We start from the raw sequence: 26871 nt of genomic DNA, 5'->3' as shown, positions 1-26871 counted from the left end.
TTCACAACATAGCAGATGGCCTGAGGCTGTGTATATATAAACATTTCAGTGTAAACCCCATCTCTGCCAGAGGGGACTGTCGACCTTTTGCATAAAAGGGTTAAACGTGGCCATCTTTGTTATTGCTACTGGCATCAACATTCCCGGCTTGACATCCTTCGTGAATAACTACGTCTACATTACCCTGGGTATATTAGGCCCTGCTGTAGGTCACATGTGTTTGCTTTACTATTTCCCTGTAAACCGCAGTGTCTTATCTCCGATAACGATTTGGGCTAAGTAGCTGACACCTCTTCCCACATCCTTCCTGCTGTTTGTGCAGGGCAAGTTTCACATTAGGTTCCGGTTCTCACCTCGCTTAGTTTCAGTCTGCGCTGATTTTTATTTTTTACTTTAATTTTTAACTTTAATTTTTAACTTTAATTTTTAACTTTAAGTGATCTTTCCTTGCCCTTTTCAAAGCTGTTTCTATTTTTTTTAATTTGATGTTTCATTCAGCGTTTTAATATATTAAGTGTCCAGGAGGGCAAAATGGAGCTTTTCCCAGAGGCCATTGCAGTCGATCCGTTACCATGGTAACCTCAAAAGCTAGAGATGAACAAAATCCTGTTTCTTAACATTAGGACCTAAACAGCATTAAAGAAAATGAGTATTAACATTTTACAGGCATACCCCGTATTAACGTACGCAATGGGACCGGAGCATGTATGTAAAGCGAAAATGTACTTAAAGTGAAGCACTACCTTTCCCCACTTATCGATGCATGTACTGTACTGCAATCGTCATATACGTGCAGAACTGATGTATGCCTGTACGAGTTAAACTTCTGGGGTGAATTGATGCAGGGTTGTTTTTTTCTTGGGGAGGAGGGGTGGGGGCAGGGTATATTTCTTAGACTACCTGAACCAAGGGCACAGGAGTGCCCCTGAGATCCGAGGACCCACAGTTTCCTGAGATCTCTGCACTTTTGGCCACCGGCAAGAACACGAGATGGCCGCCAGGGTCAATCTTGCTCCAGTGGCCAAAGAAGGCAGCAACTTCATCGCGAGGCGACATGCGAGTGGTGACGCCGGGAGATATTGTAGCGACTTTCTGTGTGGTGCCCCACGGCCATATTTGTAGGGTTTTATTTCTTTGCGTCAGACACGGCACAAAAAAAAAGTTGCAAATGTCTGCAGTGGGTCCCTGGCGTTTAGAGGAACATTCAGAGAAGCAATCCATGCAATATTCTACATGTGTGTGTTTAAAAACTCTTCATGCCATTTTTAATTGTTTTAGTATACTAAGCATCCTTTGATTTCTATAGCAGGTTTTAGCCACCTCCCAGCAGTGCGAGATCCGTGCAACACTTTCCGGTTGGTGATAATTTGTTGCCAATGTTCCAAGCCGTTTGAGCTGCAAACTGTAACAATAGATAATGTTACCGTAGTAATATAAGAATACACTGTAGCTGCTGAGTTATTATACTAACTGAAGATTGATGAAACTGGAAGGCAGCCATTTAGTGAACCCTGGGAAGCAGGATATTTGCTGATCGATTACGGGAAAACGAATCGATCGGCAGCTTAGGTATCAAAGGTAATCAAAGGCTGCATATATAAAAAAAAATAATATATATATATACAGTGGTTGACAAATCACCAAAAATCTACTCGCCACCTAGTACCAAACGTGTGGTGCTTGGGCCCGGGGCGAGCAATGTATAGGTTTGTCGAACACTGTTTATATATAATATATATATAATATATATGTACAATAATATATATATATATATATATATATAATATAGTATAATATATATATATAGTGCAGAATAAATGAGTTCTTCAGTATTAGGTGATACCTTTTTTATTGGACTAACAATTTATGTCATAGGACATAAATTGTTAGTCCAATAAAAAAGGTATCACCTAATACTGAAGAACTCATTTATTCTGCACTATCACAACTGGACTAACACGGCTACTTTCTGCTTTATATATATATATATAAAGTGCTTCTTGGATTGACTCTTTAAAGTGACATTAAAAATAGCCAGTGACTGGTACTATACTCCCCTCTTCTTACTAGTTCTAGAGCAACCATTGCCAGATTCTAAAAAAAACCTATAGCCACTTCATGGGTTAATGAATTATTATTGACGCAGCAGTACACTAATAAAGCAGTAATCCCGTCAGAGAATTTTGGTTTTCAATAGCTTTTTGACATCATTTGAACCAGAGGGCCCTCTGCTGCTGAATTGTGGTACTGTCCGCTTCAGAGATCCCCCAGTTCCCGAGACGCTTACTGGTAAATACCGGATTTAATGATTCCTCCTGAGGAACCAACATGGACGCCAAATCTTGCGGGATCCGTGAGCCAATGGGAGGCTGCAATGTCATCGGTTTTGGCTTTCTGTTGGTTGTCACCGGGAGCCGTGATGTTTCCTCCATGAAACACACCGGCCCCTTTGCTGGTAGTAATCTCGGGAACCAGGGGTCCTGTTTTATTAGGCTGAGTCCACAGTGACTTTAGCCGTGCGGAGGCGCGCTGAGGCAAAGCGGGTGCTTTCCCTGGCCTTAGCCCGGGGGCGTGTGGGGGAGCGGGCCAGTGACATCACGGAGCTGGTTCGCCCTCATTGGGCGAACCTCTCACGTGACCGCCCCTGCGCTCCCGTACGCACCGAAACTAAAATTGACTTGTCGGCTACGCTTGGGCACGCCTGCGGATGCGTGCGCGAGCCCCTACTAAAGCTGCTGTCATTGCGGCTGCAGTTGCTCACTGACGAGCGTAGGCGCTGACCATGCCCGCGGCCTTAGTGGGATAGTGCAGTTCCTCCAAAAAAACAAAATGGCCTAATGGTAGCAACATGTCTAATGATGTAATATATCTGATTGACACCTATAAGTTTTGTGATTTTTTTTAATGTCTTATTTATTGGAATTCTTATGACACTACTAGATTACATAATTACATTAAAAATAATATTTATTCTTTCATTAATATTTAAAGTTGGTTGTTAAACATGGTGACCTGAGACCTGGGAGCGGTTTGATATCTTCTCTCTTTTATGAGTGTTAAATAACCAAATACCAATCCCTACCCCCTCCTTATCTTTATTGACTCAAACTCTTAAAAGGGTAGAGATTGACTACAAATCTCCCCCCACCCCCCGCATTTAAAGACCCAGATTAAAAGAAAGTTGTCCTTGGGTTGCAAAGAAACCCAAATGACCTGTTAGAACTGAAGCTCATCTCTCACTTCCCTCTATTTTGGTATATATTCACCTCCGATGTCCTAACACTTTGGGGAATTAAAAATGGCGTCCGGGGGTTTATGCTGGCAAACATTGAGAAGTTCCTTGCAGGGAGATATGGGATGAGAATGTGTAAGATTAATAGAATATCCATTAGTGTATCTGCATGTCTTCCACAAGTTCCAAAACCTGCTTTATTCACCCGATTGTCTCCCCACCCCTCTCCCTTCCTCGCCCCCTCTCTCCCCTCCCCCGCCCCCTCTCTCCCCTCCCCGGCCCTGGGTGTAGCTGCCTTTAAATTGACTTTAGTATTGATTATATTGTGATTGTAATGAGTAGGCTAATCTGTGTGTTCTCTCCCGCATTAGAAAATTTTATTACATCACGTTGCTGAGAGATCCCGTCTCCCGATACCTCAGCGAGTGGAGACACGTGCAGCGAGGCGCCACCTGGAAGACATCTCTCCACATGTGTGACGGGAGGACACCGACCCTGGAGGAGCTGCCGTCTTGCTATGAAGGCACGGACTGGTCAGGGTGCACCCTGCAGGAGTTCATGGAGTGTCCTTACAACTTGGCCAACAATCGGCAAGTAAGGATGCTGGCGGACCTCAGCCTCGTTGGTTGCTACAACATGTCCTTCATCCAGGAGAACAAGCGAGCTCATGTCCTTCTGGATAGCGCCAAAAAGAACCTAAAGGATATGGCCTTTTTTGGTCTCACAGAGTTCCAGAGGAAGACTCAATACCTCTTTGAGAGGACTTTCAACCTGAAGTTCATCAGGCCTTTCATGCAATACAACAACACACGGGCCGGTGGGGTTGACTTAGACAATGGCACCATCCAAAGGATTGAGGAACTCAACGACTTAGACATGCAACTCTACGACTATGCAAAGGACCTATTCCAACAGCGCTACCAGTTCAAGAGGCAGCTGGAGAGGATGGAGCAACGGAAGAAGAATCGGCAAGAGAGACTTCTCCACCGCTCCAACGAGGCTCTTCCCAAGGAAGAGAGCGATGATCAAGTGCGCTGGCCCACGGAAGACTACATGAGCCATATTATAGAGAAGTGGTAGATCAGGACAGACTTTTATACTACTGGGGAAAACTGGGTTCACTTTTTTTTTTTTTTTTGTATTGTATAGAATTGTGGAAGTTAAAAATCTAAAAAAAAAAAAACCAAAAAAAAATCTTTAATTTAAAAAGTCTGTAAAACAGTTTGAAAGTTCTGTACAGGTGAATTCCCATGGAGAATCAAACCCACTTCTTTCATATAGTGAGAATGCAGTTAACAATGCAATAACTTCTGTTCAATTAACTGGACCGCCGTGCATTGTTAACTGTGCACTTCCTTGCATCTCAATGTCAAAGGATTTCTTCAATTAGCTCAGAAGCAGCTGAAATCTCCCTCTGGTCTTTGGCAGCTCCTGAGCCAATTAGAAAAGAAAAAAAAACCTTAAAGTGAACTAATGACAATGTTATGTTTATTGGCTAAAACTAGGCCATTTACGCCCCTAAAGAAGCAGTCCTACACAACAGGTAAAAATAAATATATATATTTTTTAAACGACTTATTATTTATTAGTAATTGGCTTCCTTAGGAAGGGTCGATTTTCACTTATTTGCAATCTTTGTAAAAGAAAAATGAGTAGTTTTCTATTTTCTTTGGGTCTGTGTAATTCTAGTGTTATCAAATGATTGTGGGGGGGGTGGGTCTCCTTTTTATTTTTTTTGCAATATGATGGCATAAGTCAGGGGGTGGCTAACTCCAGTCTTCAAGGGCCACCAACAAGTCAGGTTTTATGGATATCCCTGCTTCAGCACAGGTGGCTTAATCAGTGGCTCAGTCAACAACTGAGCCACTGATTAAGCCACCTGTGCTGAAGCAGGGATGTCCTTGATACTTGGCGTGTTTGTAGCCCTTGAGGGCTGAAGTTGGCCATCCCCTGGCATAAGCCATTTTAAACACAATTAACCACGGGGCCCACAAATTTGCTTTTATATACATCAGTGATAACATCCATAAGAACATTTCGTTATTACGGATAAATTAAAATTAAAGTTTAAAAATAACTTGTCTGATTTTGATATTTTTGGATGGCGTCCATCCTTTTACATTTAAGCGATGACGCGCGCCACTCTGACTCGTTCACTTTGCTTGGAGAAGTGACCCTTTTGAGCAAATAAAATAAGACAAGTTTTCCGTATCTTGAAACTATTTTTTTGGAAGCCTGTAATCTGGGGTTTTGGGGCTCGACCCCCAATTAACTGGCAGAATCAGACGGGGAATGAATACATCAGATTATTTGTTTGATTTTGTTGTTGTTTTTTTTTTTTAAAGGTACCAGATATAATGTTTTCCTGTTAAACACATCACAGTCTACAGTTTAACTGTTGTAGTGAAGGGGTTAACTTGACCCTACATGGAGACGGCAGCTTTAGAGACAAGGTTCCTTTCCCAGTACCCACTACCAAGGCCAGTCCTGTTTAAAGGTGCAGTCCTACTTCGCATATATTGAAATTGCAACAAAGTACAAAGCACTCCTCTGCAATTTGTAACCCCCCCCCCCAAAAAAAATGCCATTTTAATGGAAACGTGCTGATCTTTCTTTGTTGGGGAGACCCCTTAAAATCTGTAAAGGTTCAAGCCCAGCAGCATTTTATTTTTCAGTGGTAGTAGGTTTGAAAGAGGGGGGTCTCCGAAGCTGAACCGCGTTGATTTCAGCGCCGGGGACCCCCTACTTCCTGAGATGCTTATCTCCATAGGTGATGCTTATCTCCATAGGTGATGCCGGTATCTCCTGCAAGTTGAAATATCTTGGACACGAGGGACAATAGGAAGCCGCAAGGGATGATGTCATGGCCTCCTGTTGACCCGCTGGACATTTACGGCCATTATGAGAACCCAAACTAGTCCAGTAGGAGCTGCTATCGGCACCCACAAGTACCTTGGGAAGCAGGGGGGTCCCCAGAGCTGAATTGAACACAGTTCAGCTCTGGAGACCCCCTGCTTCAAACCTATCACAAAAGAATGCTGCTTGGACTGAAGCTTGAAGACGCTGATGCTAAAAATCAGTGAGAGTTTGAAGCTTAACTGATAAACGTGTGATGGTACTAGTGCAGGAATGGCCAACTCAAGGGCCACCAACAGGCCAGGTTTTCAGGATATCCCTGCTTCAGCACAGGTGGCTCAGTCGTTGACTTGAGGACTGGAGTTGGTCACCCCTGTACTAGGAGATAACTAGAGTGCTGCTACTTTTTTTATTTCCACGGCCAGAGTACCACGACTTTTTTCTTAAACTTATTGCTCCACTTTTATTTTAAAAGAAAAATGGATTGCTCTTTTTGGGTGGGGGGGGGGGGAGTTCAAAGAACAACTATTGTATCAGTCATTGTAAGCTACGGTCAAAATACGGATAAATACGTTTAGATCTGCCCCCGACTTTTTATTTTTGAAAGTCCTTTAGATCACTGTGAATGACCCCCATACCTGCTGCTATAATGCGTGAAACTAGGGATTTATGCAGAGGTGAGTGCAGCAGCAACTCCAACGTTCTAATGACTCGAGGTGAATTATAATGCAACGAAATAAAGAAATAACAGCAGATACCATGTTAAAAGCAGCAAACCTGGTCACTTTACTGTTACTCATCTGAACCAGGTGGACTGCTGGAATTGATGTACTTTCTTTTGTTTATCTTCAGCTAAGGTAATATCTTGCATCACAGTTTTTCGTGTGTGGGTGACCCAAAATACCCCACTTTGAAGCAGAATATCACAGCCTCCATTGGATTCAATAGCAATGTTGACGCAGAATATCACAGAGAAAAAATGAAGGCTGTTACAAACGTACGGGTGTATGTATGTATGTATGTATGTATGTATAAAACAATATTGTATGTATGTATGTGTGTATATATACAGGGCCGCCAACAGATGTTGCGGGCCAGGACAAATGATAGGAGCAGACCCATCACCCAGTCCCCTCCCTACCCTGTTACCTTCCCAAACACGGCACACTAGGGGTCCCTGAGTGAGGCAGAGATGGACGTATGGGTTTGGGGGTGGGGGGGAGGGATACAAAGACATATGTGGGGGGAGGGGAGAGAAGGGGATATAGGCTGGGGAGGAGGAGATATTGGAAGGGTGGGAAGATGAAGATATGGGGTTTGGAGAAGGAGATCTGCCGGGGTGGGGGGGGGGAAGAGAAGGGGATATGGGCTGGGGGGGAGGTGGAGGAGATACAGGCTGGTGGGGGGTGCCCTTTATAGACGGTGTGTGTGTGTGTGTATATATATATATATGTATGTATGTGTGTGTATATACAGCTCAACCCTGTTATAACGCATTCCGTTACAACGCAAATCCGCTTATAACGCGATGCAAGCGTGGCTCCCAATTTTCGTATTTATGAATACTTTACAACACGATTAGTGGAATCGTAAATACTTTATTGTACAATGCATACAATTGTACATTATTTCTACCGCGATCCACTGATAGCGCAATGTGATTCTTTGGACCCCAAGCACAGCGTTATAAGGGGGTTGAGCTGTATATATAATATATATGTGTATGTGTGTGAGAGAGAGGTGTGTGTATAGAATATATCATACATACAAGAATAGGTATACATACACACATGCTGCATCACTGCTTCTCAAACCCAGAAACCGTCTGCTGGATTTCACACCAATACTGTACCTCTGAGCAGGATAAGAAAAGACAATTTTTTTTTAAAATAACATGCTTATGGACACACCACTTTTTTCCTTCACACAATGTATTGTGAAACGGTTGATTCCCCAAAACCTTTTTGGCGAGTCTTCTTAGAATGTCATTTTTCTCCCAGCCGCTTAAGTTTCGTTCTCCCCCTTTTGGAGCTCACACCTGATTACTAGAATTAGGAATGTATGCTGCATTGCGTCCCTAACCTTCCCCTTGTGTGTTGGATATTCTTTAATATGTGTTCTTGTCATGCTTATGGGGAAGATAACTTTGCAAAAGCCATAAAACATCTTAAATAATGAAATAACTCTGAGAAGGTGCTGCGTGCCTTTACTGTACCCCGTTCTCTGCGGCTGGGGCTTACTGCAGCACTTACCGTGTCCATTCTGTATGGAATCATTTCCATTATTAAGGGCTTGTCAGTTAAATAAAGCTATTGGAGGCTTACAAATATATTAATGTCCCAAAGCGAGTAAAAAAAAAATATTACTTCTCTTACTTAAAAAGGTTCAATCCCTGTAGATCAGGGGTGGACAACTCCAGTCCTCGAGGGCCACCTACAGGCCATGATTTCAGGATATCCCTGCTTCAGCACAGGTACTCGGTCATTGTGAGTTATTTCCCTTTCTTTGTTTACATAGGTGAGACGCGGGGGGTTTTCCGAGCCGTGTAAATTTCCTCTGGTTCTCGAGATACTTACAAGGTGCTGCCGGTACTCTGTTTCTTTCCCTCCCTCCTCTATTTCTCCCCTCCTCCTTTATTCCCCCCCCCACTCCCTCCTCTATTTCTCTCCTCCCCCTCTCTATTTCTTTCCCCCCTCTCAATTTCTTCCCCCCTCCCTCTTCTATTTCTCCCCCACCTCTATTTCTCCCCCCCCTCCCACGTCTATTTCTCCCCCCTCTTATTTCTTCCCCAATCTCTCTTATCCCTACTCTCCCTTCCTCTCACCCTCCTGCCCCCTTGTCTCTCTCACTACCCCCCCTCCATTCTCTCTCCCTCGTTCACCTTTCACTCGCTCCCCTTCACTGTCACCCTCAAACAAAATGGCGTTTAAATCTCTCGGACCACGCGAGCCAATAGGCAAACTCAAACGTCACCTGTTGCGACTTCCTATTGGCCCATGTGACGCGGGCGATTGAAACAACGGGGAAGACACTGGTAGCACCTTCCCTGGTAAATCTCGAAAAGCAGGGGGTCCCAGGAGCTGAAATTGATGCGATTTATCTCCGGAGACCCCGATTCACACCTACAGTATATAAAGAAAATAAAAGGGGAGGACCAGGGACACTGCTCCTTGAAAGTCTCTTTAAACAACTTACCAATGCAGTCGGCTTCCTTAGCAAAATGTAATTCCGTGTTTTACTTCTATGTCTCCAGCACAGAAATGAATAAGATTCTAGTTTTCCACGTAATCTGATTTTCTGTCATTATTCCCACCCTCTGTCTCTTTGACTAATGATGTCAGAATAGATTGTTTATGCAAATAAAGGGGGGGGGGGGTTCGATTAATATATGTATATATGTAAAAATGTCAATAAATAAAAATCTCAGAATGGAGTGAAATTATTAATGTTGTTTACTTTATACAAAAAAAAATGTGTGTTTTTGATCTTTTTCTAGTCTATTTGCATCCAGCGTGTGGTTAATATTACTGCCAAAACACTGCCGACTCCAGTCCTCAAGAGCCACCAGCAGGCCAGGTATTGGGGATATCCCTGCTTCAGCACAGGTAGTGCAGGTTTCGATTGAGCCTTAAAACCGGACCCGTATGTGGCTCTTGATCTATAGTTTACCACCCCCTGCATTAGGACATCCTGCGGGTTCCTTTGAAAGAATGTCACTCGTGCGTATGCAGAACCACCAGAAGCGGTGAGAACACAAATCAAAAAAGGGAAGGGTACAAAAAGAGAGGAACCCCAAGGCTGCACCCCAAATCTTACAAATTTAAGGCAACAAAGTTTCCTATTCTCAACGGAGCTGCTTCTTATGGGTGCATCGTTGGTGTCAGGATCAGAGTCTCGGCCCAGCCCGGGTTTTTGAAGGGGTTTGGCAGCCCTTTAAGTGTTTCCCCTCTATTTCTCCCCCGGTCTCCTCCCTCTCTCCCTCCTATCCTCCCAACACCCCTCTCACTCAGTCTCCTCCCCTCCTGTCTCTCACTCCCCCCTCCACTCTCGCCCCCCTTTCTCCCCATTCTCTGTCACCTTCACTGTCACCCCCCCCCCCCTCTCACTGCTCCCTCCCTCACCCTCTCCAGACCGTACCTGGTGGCTAGGTAGAGCCCCTCCCAGGCGGTCAGTAGTAGGTTAGACGCAACCCCCTCCCCACCCCCCGCCTTCCCTGCTTATATTATCTGAAGGCTGTTGGCCTCCAATCAAATCACTGGAGATTTTTGAATCAAAATGGCCGCCTCGAACAATTTAGAGTTTACCCCACATGGGGAGATAATAAAACTCTCTTTTTCCTACTTTTCTATCACCACAGAAAAATAATCAGGTGCCGATGTTAATGAAAAACCCCTGAATGAATGTGAGTGCAATGTTTTTGTTTAGTTACAATATAACACTTCATTGCCGCATTTATGCTCCTTTTCTTACTCCCTACTTATAAAACTACAGATATGAACAATGGAACATTAAGGAGTAGTGTTATTGAGGATATTTAAAATATGTTAAATCTCATTTTCAATTGCGTCAAAAATAAAGTCGAGTGGCGAGGGAGGGGGAGGAACGTGCATGCTGTTCCTGCGGACAGCAGCCACGGCCCAAGACGGGGGTTACAGGAGGGACCAGCCAGCAGATGATCACAGAAGAAGTGCCCTGCTTCCAGTATAGGACGGGCCCCTGGAGCCGTTGGGTCCTGGACACTTGTTTTGCATATTGAATAATGGACAGTCAAGTGTATTAAGGCTAAAGAAGCCATAACGGGTAACGTTCAGCATATCATTTCCAGGAGTGTAGTGCTCTCCGTAAAAACAAAACCTCCTGAGAGGACCTCTAACGCATCTCGGTGTCTTCCTTTGCAGATTCATTTTCTGGGAGAAAGGCACCCTCCGGAGTTTAGTGCCTGTGATAACATCACTATAATAACAATTAGTAGGCAGTAACAGTGGGATGGAGTACCCTAGCATGCCGCAGAATGCCCAGAGCACCGTCATCCCATAGAGGTGTAATATGTCCCACACTCGGCGTAGTGCTGCAAAGGACCCTCTGGTATCTGTTGCCAGTTGTAAATAAGACAAAAGGGCCCAGTGCTACATCCAACTTGACAAATGATATAGTTAAACACTTATCTGTATATCTTTTCATATGTGAGGGTAATTTAGTTCAATTCTTTGGCCAAAGTATTTTAAGCCTATAACCATGTCACGGGATGGCCCATGTGTAGGTCCTAACTGCTACTACACCTGTGAGCTCTAATTTGCTTTATCAACACACAGCCCCTGTAAACCCAGAACTCAGCCCCATCACATCACATATATTGTGTCAGTTGGTTAATACTTGGGCCAAAGATAAAGTAAGATAAAGATAAACAGATAAGTATTTAACAATATAATTTGTCAAGTTACGGTACATGTAGCACTAAACCTTCTGGTCTTTTGTTCTATACATGAGGTCACGATCCTAGTTGCACTCCACCTGAAATCTATATGATGTGGTGGATTTGGGGTTTGAGCTTACAGGAGCTGTGTATAGTTATAAATTAAATGAAAACAGAATTAGTTTTTTTAATTTACATCAATCGCGTCAAAATTCATTTAAAACTATGTCCTGATGGACACATTTTTTATGAAGGTTTGTACTAGTTTTTAGAACTAAAATTGACGCACAAAAAATATCTAAATGATCTTAGTACATAGGCCCTACAGTGTATTATTATATATCCGCTAAAGTAGCCGATTGGCCCGTTTTGGGCCAAAACGCCCCATTAAAAGTCAATTGTAGGCAAAGTCATGTTGGTCCTTTCTTCCATGTGGTAAAACAACAAAGGAGGGAGCGGGAGTAGGGGGTATGATACCTTTCATTGGACCAACAAGTAGTTGATATGTTACAAGCTTTCCAACCTCTCAGGGTCCTTCATCAGGTATGGCAGAAATATAGAAACAGAGAATATTATATACAGTTTTGTAGAGAGATATCTAGTTACAATGGATATAGTTATAACTTAAAATTTGATATGGTAAACCTACCCAGCCTAGAAATATTACAAAGCAAGTATAAACCAACCTCACACTGATTATACCCATCAAGGTTGAAACATGTCTGTGAGTGGTTTGACTTGCTTTGTTAGTCCCATACTGTGCTTAAAAGCTGTGTGAACGGCGATGCATTTGCTTAAATGGGCTCCATGTGTATGGCTATTCCAGGCAAAAGGTGACACGTGTGCTCATTTGCATGTCATTTCCCAGAATCCCTTGCTGCAGTGGGAGCACTGTATGCTAGGTGATAATGGTTGAAAGGCAGGGGTGCAGACCTGTCTAAGACATGTGAATGTGCTCACAAGTGATATTCTTTATTCGATATATGCCAACGGTGGAGGTTTTTTATCTCCTTTTTCACCTACCATAACTTAAAATGTATAATATATACACAAAATAACAACAAAAAATAACTGGATTATCAGTTTTCCTGTAGATACAAGAGTTTGCAAGCAGTTTTATCACAAAAGATTAGGCAAAGATCGTAAAACCACTGTGGTTCCCGTCAGACTGCACAGGTCAAACAAATTTGACTCACGGGCGGATAGAATGCCAATACTTTGGAATGATTGAGAAAGTTGCATGAATGTGTCAATCATTCCAAAATATTGCTATTCTATCTGCCAGTGAATCTAATTTGTTTGACCTATGCATTCCGACAGAACCACAGCTGACTGCGGCTCAGATACTTAAGAGCTACAGGTGCTGGTTGCTTGGAGCGGAGATCTGAAATAACAGGTCCTGAGAGCTGGTTGCTCAGGCTGGATTTTCTACACTGCAGGTATAAGCAGTTGCAGTTTTTCCAATTATCTGGGACACCTCTGCGGAGTGCTTCACTCACACTTCCAGCATACTTTGCTGACAACAGCTGCTGTGAGACACGATCGGTTTGGTGTCGGAGACCGGGCAATCTCGCCCTGGGTACCTGCTTCATTATCGGATTTCCTAATCACAGTTAGTATCATCTGAGGATACAACAAAAGAAAAGAGGTGTTGAAAAAGCGCCCAAGCTATTAACAGATAACAAATAAACCAATACTAATTACACACAAATTATATAGTTGTGCCACAGGAACTCATAATATGAGCCAAGGCTGCCCGGAGAAACTGACCAAACCAAATCAGAAAACAGGTGTGAAGAAACATACAAACTGGCGCCTTAGAGACAAAGGGCCTCATGCAGAGAGCAGCGCTATGCAGAATTGGAGAGGGGGAAAATTTTTACCTTTTTTGGAGAGTTTTTATGTCCATATGCAGAAAGGGCAGAAAACTGCCTTTCTGCATATGGAGAGTTTCAACCAGCGCTATGGGCCTCATGCAGAGAGCAGCGCTAACATGGAAAGCGGCATTAATTGGCGGATTCTGCCTTCAGAAAGGCAGAAACCGGCAAGTTTAAAAAAAAAGCGCCATTTTTTTTTCTTTCCCTTTAAATTCGCCGCGCGGCTGGAGAGTTTCAAATCTCTCCAGTTTTTTTCTCTGCCGTATGCAGAGAGCCGCGATCGCCATCTAGTGGCTGTTCGCGGCAAAAAAATGGCGCGATTTTCAACATTTTCCCTCTCCACCAAGCAGCTGGCGCTCTGCGGCCGGTGGAGGGGAAAAAAAAAAAAACGCGATTTTTTCCCCAGTAGTTTCAACAGCGCTAATAGCGCTGGTTGAAACTCTCCATATGCAGAAAGGCAGTTTTCTGCCCTTTCTGCATATGGACATAAAAACTCTCCAAAAAAGGTAAAAATTTTCCCCCTCTCCAATTCTGCATAGCGCTGCTCTCTGCATGAGGCCCTATAAGCGCTATTAGCGCTGTTGAAACTAGTGGGGAAAAAATCGCGTTTTTTTTTTTTCCCCTCTCCACCGGCCGCGGAGCGCCAGCTGCTTGGTGGAGAGGGAAAATGTTGAAAATCGCGCCATTTTTTTGCCGCGAACAGCCACTAGATGGCGATCGCGGCTCTCTGCATACGGCAGAGAAAAAAACTGGAGAGAATTTAAACTCTCCAGGCGCGCGGCGAATTTGAAGGGGAAAAAAAAAAATGGCGCTTTTTTTGAAACTTGCCGGTTTCTGCCTTTCTGAAGGCAGAATCCGCCAATTAATGCCGCTTTCACTTTTTGCGCTGCTCTCTGCATGAGGCCCAAAGTCCAAATAAATGTCCAAATAGACTGATGAATATGACCACGTGGAATCCTTGTAGGGAGATGGATCTTATAAATCTAAAACCAGCTTGGAACTTCTGTAGATGGTATCACATGGTGCTGTGCAGATACTTGGTGCTGTGCAGATACTTGGTGCTGTGCAGATACTCCTTGCTGTGCAGGTAATCGGCACTGTGCTGGTACTCGTTGCTCTGCAAGTACTCTGCGTTGTGCAGATACTCGGTGCTGTGCAGATCTCGGCGCTGCTGAGACACAGATGGGTGTGACGTCACCTGCATAAAACCGAAAGTCACACCGCAGCCTGACGTCACGTCGCCGGCACTATAAGCGTAGCCTAAGGTTCAACCTGAAGCTGCTACGTCTCCATGTTTCCCTACCTGTTTTCACTGATTTTATTTGTTTGTAATTATTCTAAATCATTGTACACAAAATATACACTTTTTTATATTTTCTCATTTGCTCTTAGAAAAAAAGGTGTTCACCAAAATAACGTATATCACAATTATTTAAGAATAATTATTCACATTATTTCCTCACTAATTGACACATTTTTTTACATAATAAGTGAGCACTGTAGCACTGATTTTTCTTTATATACTGTATGTATATATATATATATGTATATTTAAAACACCTCTTACTACTGTTTACTTTTATGTTCTAATTCCTAGTATGTCATGTGTTTATCTACTGTAACTCTCTCTCTCTCTCATGCTAATTTTAAGTCATTTAAACATACGTTGCATATCCATATTAGCATCTCTCAGGTGTGCTCCTTTTTGTGCCCAGGTGATGTTAAGCCTATACTAATGAGATGTAGAACAGCTGCTGTCTTTGCATATAAGTAGCTTTGTGGATACGCATTAACCTCAGAGAACTCAGGGGCCTATGCAGAGAGCAGCGAATTTTCGAAATTCGCCATTTTTTGGAGATAATCGCGCAGAAAACAGCAGAAAATGGAGATTTCCGAAAAACGCGCCAATTTTTCTTTTCTATTTGTAAAACTCGCCTCGCGGCTGGCGAGAACCGCAATCTCGCCAGTTTAAAAAATATCCGTATGCAGAGAGGCGCGAACGGCATCTAGCGGCTGTTCGCGCCAATAAAATGGCGCGATTGTCTCCGTTTTGCCTCGCCAAAAAAAACTGCCGCTCGCGGCCATTGCAAAGGGAAAAAAAAAGGCGCGAATTTGTTTTAACACATTTCTGAAGCGCGCATCTCGCCAATTTAAACTCGCCACACGCATCCATGTTAAACATAGCAGAATTCGCACTTTTCTGCATATGGAGATTAAAACTCTCCAAAAAAGCTACTTTTTAATAAATTCGCCAATTTTAAAATTCGCTGCTCTCTGCATAGGCCCCATAGTCTGTTATGGATATTAATAACAAGACTTTGAGTCTTGACTTAATGGAGCTTTGTGGCTCTGGCCCATAGTTTACTTCCTTTAAAAGATTTAATTAGTCTTAGAATTCAAATATTACTTTTTGTGTGTGTTATGTTTAAAAAAACGTTCTTCTGGTGAATAGCATCACTGCATTTCCCTTTTCAGGTGCAATCCCACATTGCTGGTCAACAAACAAATTTTTTATAAAGACTTGAACAAGGTAATTGGTTTTCTTAAACACATTAAATGTGTGAAAAGCAAAGATTTGATTACTCACCATATTCACACAATAACTTAATTATTTCAATAAATTAGATCAATTTAATTTCAATCTATTTAAATACTAATAGGTGTCAGATTTGGGGTAAACATAAAAGCATCAATCACCCAGATGTGACCACTTAAACATGTGTCATTCGTACACTTTGGTCCTAGAGGGGCTGACCTCACAAACATGTCACTGCCATTCGTACACTTTGGTCCTAGAGGGGCTGACCTCACAAACATATCACTGCCATTCTTACACTTTGGTCCTAGAGGGGCTGACCTCACAAACATGTCACTGCCATTCGTACACTTTGGTCCTAGAGGGGCTGACTCTTTAAAAGCTACTTTCTCAATCCCACATTTGGCTATAACCCAACCAAGCAATCTTATAACATAGAAATGTCAATGGCCAACTCAATTATTATCATGATTTAGTTATAAAGTACCAACATATTCTGCAGTGCAGTACAATGGGGAAATGACATAATAAACAGAATGGCATTGAAATAAACACAAATGGATGCCAACAGATACAATAAATTCCGAGTGCCCTGCTTGTGCGAGCCTACAATTTAATATAGTTTTATGGCAAATACTAATTATAGTTTATATGGCAAATTTGGACAATTTTGCTCACCTTTTTTACCTGGAATGTTTCTTTGAAATATTTGCCGTTTTAATAAAAAAAAAAAAAACATTAAAACCCCCATAATGTTTGAAAGTCAATCCTTCCATATTCCTACAGCGCCCTCCTAATCAGATGAATCATAAATTCCAGTCTGGTGATGTCACTGCCCTCACTTTGGAGAGGGGGCCAATCAACAGCGAGGGCGAGACACGCATAGGATTCTGGGAGAGCCGACAGCAAGCAACAGTTTGAAAAATCGGGCAGAGAAAGGGTTAATAACTCTTAATGTTATAATACCCACTGCGTACCCACTTCCCCAGTAAAATGTGCACCTTCGTGTTTCTCTCCTGCGGCTGCATGTCTCCCACTTAGAATGTAAGCTCTTTGGGTCAGGGACAGCTATCTCCCACTGCTCCCTTATCCTTCCCTGTCTCATGTCTTGTATTATATCTCTGTACAGCAACATTAGCCGGAACTATATAAATCAAATTAACAATACCATACAATATACAGATGTACCGATCCGGAAGCATACGGGACCGTGGCAGACATTAAATCTTATTAAACCTCTCGCTGTCTCTAAACACTTCAGGAGGGATCTGAATATTTTATGAAAAACGACATTGTTATGTCTTCTGCATGATAATAACCCAATTAATGCCCGGGTAATGGTAGCCTAGTAAATAAAACCATTCTTTGCTTTCGCAATAAAGATGAGAGCAGAGTCAACCTTCAATGAGCTGCAGTACGTGCGCGCTCCCCATAGTCATTCTCTGAAAAGCAACTCGTATATAATTCTGTGATGTGTCTGACTTCACGTTTTTCTGCTTTGTATTTCTTTCTGTTCCACTTGAATGCGTTTTCACCTGTTGACGCAGCCTCGGGTATTCGCCATGGGAATATGATTGCTGACTGCCTTCCAAAACCACGGACTGAAACGACATTTTAATCTTGTATCTAACGGTGTAAAGCGGCAGACTCGTGCTTCCTGCACATCCTTTCTGATGTATTCGTAGTCATCTCTCCATTTCGTGTAGTAAGACACAAGCTCCCTTTCTCGCAGACGCAGAAGTATTTATTTTATTGAATACACACAGCAAACACAATGTCTGTCTTACAAAGACATGTCGAACTGATACCAGCTTTGCCCTCCTCTGCCACTCGGCTGGAACTTCCACCGCTCGGCTGGGCCCCCCTCTGCCGCTCGGTTGGTCCCTCTTCTGCCGCTTGGCTAGACACTCCACCGCTCGGCTGGGCCCTCCTCTGCCGCTTGGCTAGACCCTCCTCCACCGCTCGGCTGGGCCCTCCTCTGCCGCTTGGCTAGACACTCCTCCACCGCTCGGCTGGGCCCTCCTCTGCCGCTTGGCTAGACACTCCTCCACCGCTCGGCTGGGCCCTCCTCTGCCACTTGGCTAGACCCTCCTCTGCCACTCGGCTAGGCCCTCTGCCGCTTGGCTAGACCCTCCTCTGCTGCTCGGCTAGGCCCTCTGCCGCTCGGTTGGTCCCTCCTCTGCCGCTTGGCTAGACCCTCCTCTGCCACTCGGCTAGACCCTCCTCTACTGCTCGGCTAGACCCTCCTCCACCGCTCGGTTGGGCCCTCCTCTGCCGCTTGGCTAGACCCTTATCTGCCACTTGGCTAGGCCCTCTGCCGCTCGGTCTCTCCTCTACTGCTCGGCTAGACCCTCCTCCACCGCTCGGCTGGGCCCTCCTGTGCCGCTTGGCTAGACCCTCCTCTGCTGCTTGGTCGGAGCCAGCTAACCCCCCCACCCCCGCATGCTCCACAAACCTTTCACACCCACCCCCCTCTATCCCCCACTCAACAGTACCAGGGTCCAGGTCAACACTCTGTTCTGGGCCCCATACAAGCTGTCGGTGGCCATGAAGAGCACATATCTTATAGTACAGCTCTATCTTACAGCGTAACAGGCAACAGTAAATATGGAGGCCCCCAGCATCCATATCAAAGGCTTCTAATATCAAAAGACTTGTTTTCTCACTTATTAAAAAGCGGAAATATTAAACCAAAATGTGTCATGCCGTGTTTTCTTACACAACATGACATCACACTTTCTTTGCTCTCCAATCTTATTCTTTTTTGGACCACCAGACAAAACACAAGTTTGTTTTGCAGCCATGGAAAAATAGCCCAGATCCACAAAGCACTGTTAACACAGGGCTAATAAAAGGAAGTTATGTTTCCTGAGGTTAACGCGTATCCTTAAGGCAAATTAGATGCAAAAAATAACATTCACTTTACATCTCATTAGCATAGGCTTACAGTCCCTTTATTGTAGCATAACATTGCGTCATCTTCAGATAACGTGACGTCAAGTACGTCTGAGTGTTAGTACGATCCAGACCCTGAAATAAGTATTTAACTCGAGTTGAGGAGAAAGAAATAACACTGGAAGTAACGCTATATTTGTTAAACTGTGGGGTTACACCCATCCAGACCCAGTAAAAGCCTTATTTTTGTGTTGGATGGGAGTCACGTCAAGTTTTGGTATGAGTATGACCTAACTAATGTAGCATTAAGTCCCGGCATCAACCTTAACGAACTTTAGTAGATATGGTAATGCCAAATTTGCATGTCATCTCAGATGTCCATTATAGTTAACTTATAGTTAACCAGGGATTTTTTGAGCCGGTACAGTGTACCGGCACCTACTATCACTTTTTTCAACGAACCACATTCTTGGTGGTCTAAATGTATGAGCCCTGGCCGAGAGGAACCCTTAAATAACCATCTCTGGGCATTTGTAAAGGTGAATGAGAAGAGGGTTCTGGCACTACTTGACTCAGGGAGTATGGTTACCCTAGTGTCCGAATGCCTGTGTTGCCTAGAAAATAGGTAAACCGTTCACCAAGAGGACAGTAGCAATTCGATGTATACATAGGGATAATCATGAATATTCCACTGCCGAGGTCCTAATTGAATGGTTTCATACATTTCAGGGTTGCAGTTCGTTGTTTTCCTTTAACCCTGCTTTTGCTGAACACAAGCTGTTGTTTGTTAAAGGTTTGGCTAATAAAAAGCCTATATTTCTCCCTAAAATATGTCTCTCTGCACATATCTCTTACAGTCCTATTTCGCCATCTATGGGTAACAAGTGGTATTACTGGTTACTTGAAATGTATCAAATGGGTAAATTATATAGCCCATATTTACTAAAGGCTGTTAAGCTTTAGCATGTCCTAACTCGCATTCATTTGAATGAGAGTTAGGTTGTGTTAATACATAGCACCCTTTAGTAAATATGGGCCTATATGCTCGGCCGAAAATCATTATTGACATCAATGGTAGGGTGACCAGATTTCCAAAAGTAGAAACCGTGACACATTAAAAAATGATTTCTAAAACAACTGACATCACTTAAAAATAAATATAACAATGGTATTTGTTTAATAGCGTCCCTAATTATGCTGTATTATTGATTTATTTCTCCCTCCCCCAATCCTCTCCCTCAACCCATCTTATCTCTCCCTCCCTCCCTCTACTCCACCCCCTTCCCCCCTCTATCCATTCTCTCTCATTCCTCCTCTCCGTCCATTCTCTCACCCCCCTCTATCCATTAGCTCTCCCCCTTCCCTCCATTATCTCTCCCCCCTCCATCCATTATCTCTCCCCCTGTCCCCATTATCTGAGTATATAGATACCGTCTCACAGACGGATCCCATATAGGGATAAGGTAGGGAAAAGGAACAGCATAGGGTAAAACCTTTTATTAAAATATTGGTACAAAACCTAAATATATAATCAACTCACACTTTGTAAGTTGTATAATCGCAGTTGAGAGTTTTGTGTGTGAGTTTCTCACACTCAGTATTGAATTTCTGCCGGCTCCGACTTTCGTAGACTCACGTAGTCACTTCCGCGTCACGTGAAGTCTAGTCTCGCGAGATCTTCCCTCTGCTGCTTGAACTCGGCACTCCGGCTCCGTGATGGAAATCAGCTTGTCAGCTTGTCACTCTCTCTGTTGTAATGCGCCCTACGCGTTTCTTTAATACGGCTTCGTCAGGCGATACTAATATATAATGTAATTCTCCCTGATTGCCAGGGGAGGGGAGATGGAGACTCGAAGAGAAGCCTCAGGCTGAGTCCATGGTCAGCGCTTACCCGTGCTGAGGCGCGCTGACGCTTGTCAGTGAGCCCCTGCAGCCGCAATGAGAGCGGCTTTAGCAGGGGCTCGCTCACGCTTCCGCAGGCGTGCGGAGGCGTAACTCTTAATTTTTTTTTAGTTTCGGCGCTCACGGGAGCACAGGGCCGGTCACGTGAGCGGTTTGCCCAATGAGGACGAACCAGCTCCGTGATGTCATTGGCCCGCCCCCCGACCCTAGGACGCACCCGCTTTCCCTCAGCCTCAGCGCGCATCCGCACGGCTGAAGTCACCATGGACTCAGCCTCAGACACTTTGGCTAGCAATACCGTTCTGAAAGAATCATTACTATTACAGGTTAAATGTATGGTTTTTATATTCTTGCATTCAGAAATAAAAATTACCCCCCTCCCGCACTTTCGATCAACCCAATCGCCCCCCCCCTCCCGCCCTTTCGTTCAACCAAACCACTCCAACCTTCACTCAACTCAACTTCCCTGCACCCCGTCGTTCTACCTAACCGACCCCTTCGCTCAACACAACCGCCCCATACATCCCACCCCTTTGCTCAAACCAACTGCCCCCCTCCTACCCCATAGCTCAACCCAATGGCTCCCGCCCCATTGCTCAACCCAACCACCCCCCTCCCACCCATTTGCTCAACCCAACCACCCCCCTTCCGCTCCTTCGCTCAACCCAATTATCACCCCCTCCTGCCCCTTTGTTCAACCCAACCGCCCCCTCCCGCCTCTTCGCTCAACCCAACCACCCCCACCTGCCACTTTGATTAACCCAGCTACCCCTCCCTCCCGCCGCTATGCTCAACCAAACCACCCCCCTCCTGCCCCATCGCTCAATGCAACCGCCTCCCGCCCTTTCGCTCATCCAACCACCCCATCCTTCACTCAACACAACCACCCTTCCTTCGCACAACCCAACCACCCCTCCCTTCAGCCCCGTCACTCAAACGAAACACCCCCCCTCCTGCCCTGAGTGATTGCTCAACACAACCACGCCCCCTCCCGCCCATTCGCTCAACCCAACCACCCCTCAACTTCACTCAACTCAACTTCTCCTCACCCAACACTCAACCCAACCACCTCCCCTCTTCCTCCCGCCCCTTTGCTCAACCCAACGCCCCCTCTTGCTGCTACGCTCAACCCAAAGGCCCCCCTTCTGCCCCATCACTCAACCCAACCGCCCCCTTCCCGCCCCATCACTCAACTCAACCAACCCCCTCCACTCAATCCAACCTCCCCCCTCCCGCCCTTTCGCTCAATCCAACCTCCAACCCTCCACTCAACCCAACCGCCCCCCGCTCCTACCCCAAGCATCCCCCCTTCTGCCTTTGATCAACCCAACCGCCCCTCCCTCCTGCCTGTTTGCTCAACCCAACCACCCCTCCCTCCTGCCCCTTTGCTCAACCCAACCGCCCCTCCCTCCTGCCCCTTTGCTCAAAACAACCGCCCCCCTCCTGCCCGTTTGCACAACCCAACCACCCCCACCACCCCTTTCACAACCGTCCCCCATTCCCCCCTTCATTCAACCAGGTCTCTCTAAACGACATTTAAAAAAAAAAGAAATATTACCAAACTGTTGAATACTTTTTTTTGTGAATAATAGTTATAATAATAAATAAACAAACAACAGTTGGGATGGATTGCAATTTGCACCTTAAATATTATCTTCAGGCATTGCCCTTTTAGGTGTCATATGGAAGGGTGTATATGGGGTATTATAATCTCATAGAGACATACTGTATGGTATAAGCATAGGACTCATTGCCAGATATTTACTCTACCCAGCAACAGATGACGCTCTGGAAACCCCCCCGCCCCCAAATGCCATATCTTAGCAACGCCAAACACAGCCTTTCCCGCCTTTGCATCGTTCGCGTTTTACTGGCGAGAATAGTTTGATTTGGGACTCCAGGTCGGGGCGGCCTCGCAGACCTGCAAGCAGGGAGCGTTTGCCCACACCCAAGATGGCCGCCACTGCAGCGAGGGGATGCACAGCCCTTTTCCGGTGGGAAGGCGGAAGCGGAAGTGAGTGACGCGGGAGGTGAGAGGAAGAGCCGGTAACCGTAAGTAACGTGTCCTTATTCCAAGCGTTGGGGACTCCGTTCAAAGTGAAGGCGGAGAGATAGCGAGGCCGCTGTGTACACTTACTGGCAACATGTCCAGACAGACTTATAAACAAAAGTGTGTGTGTCAAAGTCAGACGGTTGTAAAGGAAATCCCTGCCCCGGAGAGCTTACAGGCTAAGTGGGATATGTTTATTCATGCATATGTTTGTATGTGAGTGTATGCATTATATATGAACATATGCACGAATACAAAGGAATGAGCAGAGATGCATGTACATTTTATTCCCCTACGTTCAATCATGCATGCAAGCTTTAACAAAATAGACCCCAGGACGCATGGACTTGTAACCGAACAAGTGCATCAGACATGAGAGGGCACAATAGGGAAAGGAATTGTTTAAACACTTTATTTTTGTTTACCTGCTACTTGGGATGGTCTAATTAAGAATCTGGTTAGATGTGAAATTCGACTGGCCTGAAATAAGGCACCAACTTTCCCATTCTGGTCACATTCCTTTCGTGTCATAACAACTGTGACCTGGTTACTCCAAATTTCTTATCCCTGTCATTTATTATATGATTAAAAACACTGGCATTGCTTTTTTGTGGGACACATTTAAGTTGGCTGCTGTCATTTTATCCTTCACTGCATTATACACATGTATAATTTTAGTGTAATTGGTCAGTTTACCATCTGCTTGTGCAAACAAAAATAATTAGTTTGAACTGTAGGAAGTAGATAATTCGCTGTCTAATTTGATAACTACTGAAACTTCATAGACCGGTTCCCAATCTTTTTCACATTGTGCTCTTCCTGCTAGAAAATATGTTCCACAAACCCCTAATTAAGCTAATTACCTACACATCAGACTATTTATTGCTAACAAAACTGTGTGACCGATCCCAGGCACTATACTGTCCTGAGCTCGTGGGGTGAACACATGCTTAATAAGGCCCCAAACTGAAGCTCCTAAAGTCATATCCCACGATGCCTTGCCGCTGTGGATGCAAAGCATTGTTGGGAGCGACTTTGGAAGCTCTTGACCGCTATATCGTCTAGGTGGAGGTGCAACTCAGGGCCTTTCTAAGTGCGCAGTCTCCATACCGACTCAGAAACCCACTATACTGCAAGTTGAAAATTTGTTGGTGATACTGCACGGAACCCTGTTGGGAATCGCTGCCTTAGGCTGAGTCCAGGGTCAGCGCTTAGGTGCTGACCTGTGCTGAGGCGCGCTGACGCTAGTCAGTAAACCCCTGCAGCCGCCATGAGAGCGGCTTTAGCAGGGGCTCGCGGAGGCGTAGGTCATAGCAAATTTCTAGTTTGAGCACTCTTGGGAGCATATTTATTTATTTATAAAATATTTTACCAGGAAGCAATACATTGAGAGTTACCTCTCGTTTTCAAGTATGTCCTGGAGTTAAGACAAATAATACATGTTTACAAATAGTTACATAATGAGCAGGGTATACATTATATACAAGACATTGCATGCACAGCATAGGGCTGGTTACGTAAGCGGTCCGCCCAATGAGGGCGAACCAGCTCCGTGACGTCACTGGCCCACCCCCGACACGGCGCGCGAACTAAGGCCAGGCTTTCCCTCAGCGTGCCTCCGCACGACTGAAGTTACCATGGACTCAGCCTTAGACCAATATGTAAATTTGATGTAAGACTTTGTTTTTTTTGTGCAGTGGTTAAAGGTACACTCACCACGTAGCCAGCAAGAACCTACTTTTGGAAATAATTTTCCAGTCTAGTTGGCTGCCCTAAAGAAATGTAACCATGCTAAAAGCAAATATTTCGCTTATTTTTTTCTTCTGGAAATTAATTACAAATTTTTTTTCTTTGAGGCCTCTAAATGGAGTGTTTGTCAACCAACTGTTCCCTCATCAGCGAGCATATACATTAAGGGGAGGGGGATTTTACCTGTGCAAACTCTTGAATACAGTGACATCTGACAGAAGGAAGCAGCCAGAGGAAATCAACCCCCTCCCACATTCACAATGTAGCTTAACCCTGTAGTTTTTTTTCCCTCCTTAAGGTTTCATTTATAGTTGTGGTGACAGTGCCCGCGCGTGACCTCGTGAAACCTGTGCTGGAGGCGACAGGGGGGGGGGGGAGGCGTGGCTGAGGCGTGGCTGTGATGTTACGTGAGCAGTTCACCCTCATTGGCTGAACCGCGGCCTAATGTTGCAAAGATACGTCCTTTCCTCTGTTGCTCTACTGCTAAAACTAACCTACTATCTGGCCTTCCTGCCTCTCCACCTGTCTTCCCTACAGTCTATCCGAAATGCTGCTGCTAGAATACTTTTACACTCTCCTAAATCTATCTTGGCTTCTCTGCTGCTGAAACCCCTCTCCTGGCTTCCTATTAAATCCTGTATTACTTATGAAATTTCTCCTCTCTTTAAAGGCTATACACTGCTCTCCCCCTCCTTACACCTCAGTCCTAATTTCTCGCTACACACCTGCTCGACTCTTGCGTTCTGCTCAAGGATGTCTTCTGTCTGCACCTCTTGTATGTCTCCCCCCCCCCTTAAAATCTTTCGCACTCACTGCTCCTCGCCTCTGGAATGCCCTTCCCCTCGATATCCTACTGGCACCCTCTTTAACTAAGCATATAAGCTCCGCTGGCTTATACTATGCATCTCATATGCACCAATCTTGGCCCCTTGTAGACAAACTTACCAGAACGCCTTCCTACAATTTCTGTAAGTTCTCCACACTTACCACTTAGATTGTAAGCTCTTTGGGGCAGTGACTCCTTTTCCTATTGTTTTGTCTGAAGCCCTTATTCCCATTGTGCTATTATAATGTGTACTGTAAAGTGCTGTGAACTTGGATGGTTCTTTATAAATAAAGATATAACCTACATACATACAAGTCTCCGCTCACCGTGTTTACAAACAGACTTTGAAAAATGATTTAAAATACTTACAGGTGTCAGATTTGGGTAAAAAAGCCCAAATCACCCAGAGGTGACTCCTTAAAGCTGCAGTTCAGTCAATATCCTGCATGTGTGTATTTTTTAATAAATCAGTTCTGTAGTAAGAAAATATACTTTTAGCATTTTCTGTTTTTAAAAAAACAACTTTGAAAGACCAATTTTCTTGTATTCTATTTTAACAGCCATTTGCTAAGGCACTGCCCCTTCATGTCCTGTCACAAGCTCTGGCACACCCCTTTGTCAGCCCTGCCCTCCCTCTAGCACTTGTCAGTGCAGGAGTGCTCATGAATATTCATGAGCTTCCGCTGACAGACAAGCAGAATATAAACAGATCCCTTCACTAATTATGTCACCAAATTTCGACCTATCAATACATGGAGAACGAATTGACCGGCAGCTATACAGTTCTTTAGGTAATTAGAGATTGCACACATGAAACTATTGAAGTAAAAAACGAAAAAAAAAAAAAAAAAAAAGACTGAACTGCAGCTTTAAACATGTCGCTGCTGTTAGTATTTGGTCCTCGGCTGGATTGCTTGTTTAAGGGGCTCATTTAGTCTTCTAGTCTGAACAAAAACAACCCAGATATATCAACAACAACAAAGACAGCCCTTGAAAATAAAGCATGTTTGTTTCTGATATAGTTTGCACATGTAGCAATAGGGAATCTTTGCCACATTGCTCTGGGAGTGTTTTATGAAATCGATGTTTCGGCAGCTATGCTCACCTCTAGTTTGACTTTAAAATCCAATTCTATAATACTTTCACTTATCTGTTGAACTAAATATATTGTTATTTCTTATTAGTTTAACCTCACGGCTGCTTGGCTAAGTTCATAACCTTTTATTGCCTGAAACCTCTGTCGACAAAATGGTTAGACTGGTCAGTTTTTGAAGTGAAACGTCTTTGCTGGCATCCTCTCGGGTACAATTAGGGGATCATTTGGTACGATTTTTTAATGAGACCAGTTAGATTGTATATGCTGGTTTATTTCTTGTGAAAAAAATATATATAGATTTTGGTTTTAGGTTTTAAGTGATCGACTTGCACTTCCAGTTAAAACCGGAAAGGAAGCATCGTTTCGTATTGAGTTGTACCTTGTGTAGCACCCCAGCCACAGAGAGGATACATAGGCCACCCGAAGGAAGGATGGAAAC

General features: G+C 44.3%; 2 protein-coding genes across 5 annotated transcripts in view; both read left to right on the top strand.

Moving 5' to 3' along the window:
• HS6ST1 (heparan sulfate 6-O-sulfotransferase 1) overlaps nucleotides 1-4555 on the top strand; it is a 121646-nt gene extending 117091 nt beyond the window's left edge. The window contains exon 2 of the mRNA XM_075570344.1: nucleotides 3604-4555. Coding sequence (XP_075426459.1) covers nucleotides 3604-4312 — 709 coding nt within the window. The 3' untranslated portion in view covers nucleotides 4313-4555. The remainder of the gene's footprint in view (nucleotides 1-3603) is intronic.
• An 18135-nt stretch (nucleotides 4556-22690) lies between these two features.
• Nucleotides 22691-26871, top strand: part of UGGT1 (UDP-glucose glycoprotein glucosyltransferase 1) — a 97220-nt gene continuing 93039 nt past the window's right edge. For 3 of the 4 annotated variants that reach the window (XR_012788005.1, XR_012788004.1, XM_075570341.1), the window contains exon 1: nucleotides 22691-22763. The gene's annotated coding sequence lies outside the window, so the exon portion shown is untranslated. The remainder of the gene's footprint in view (nucleotides 22764-26871) is intronic. The other variant, XM_075570343.1, reaches the window with a different exon arrangement.

The sequence above is a fragment of the Ascaphus truei genome, chromosome 14, assembly GCF_040206685.1.
Source record: "Ascaphus truei isolate aAscTru1 chromosome 14, aAscTru1.hap1, whole genome shotgun sequence".
Taxonomy (NCBI): Eukaryota; Metazoa; Chordata; class Amphibia; order Anura; family Ascaphidae; genus Ascaphus; species Ascaphus truei.
Note: the sequence above shows the minus strand (reverse complement) of the source record. Positions and strands in the feature narration are given on the sequence as shown.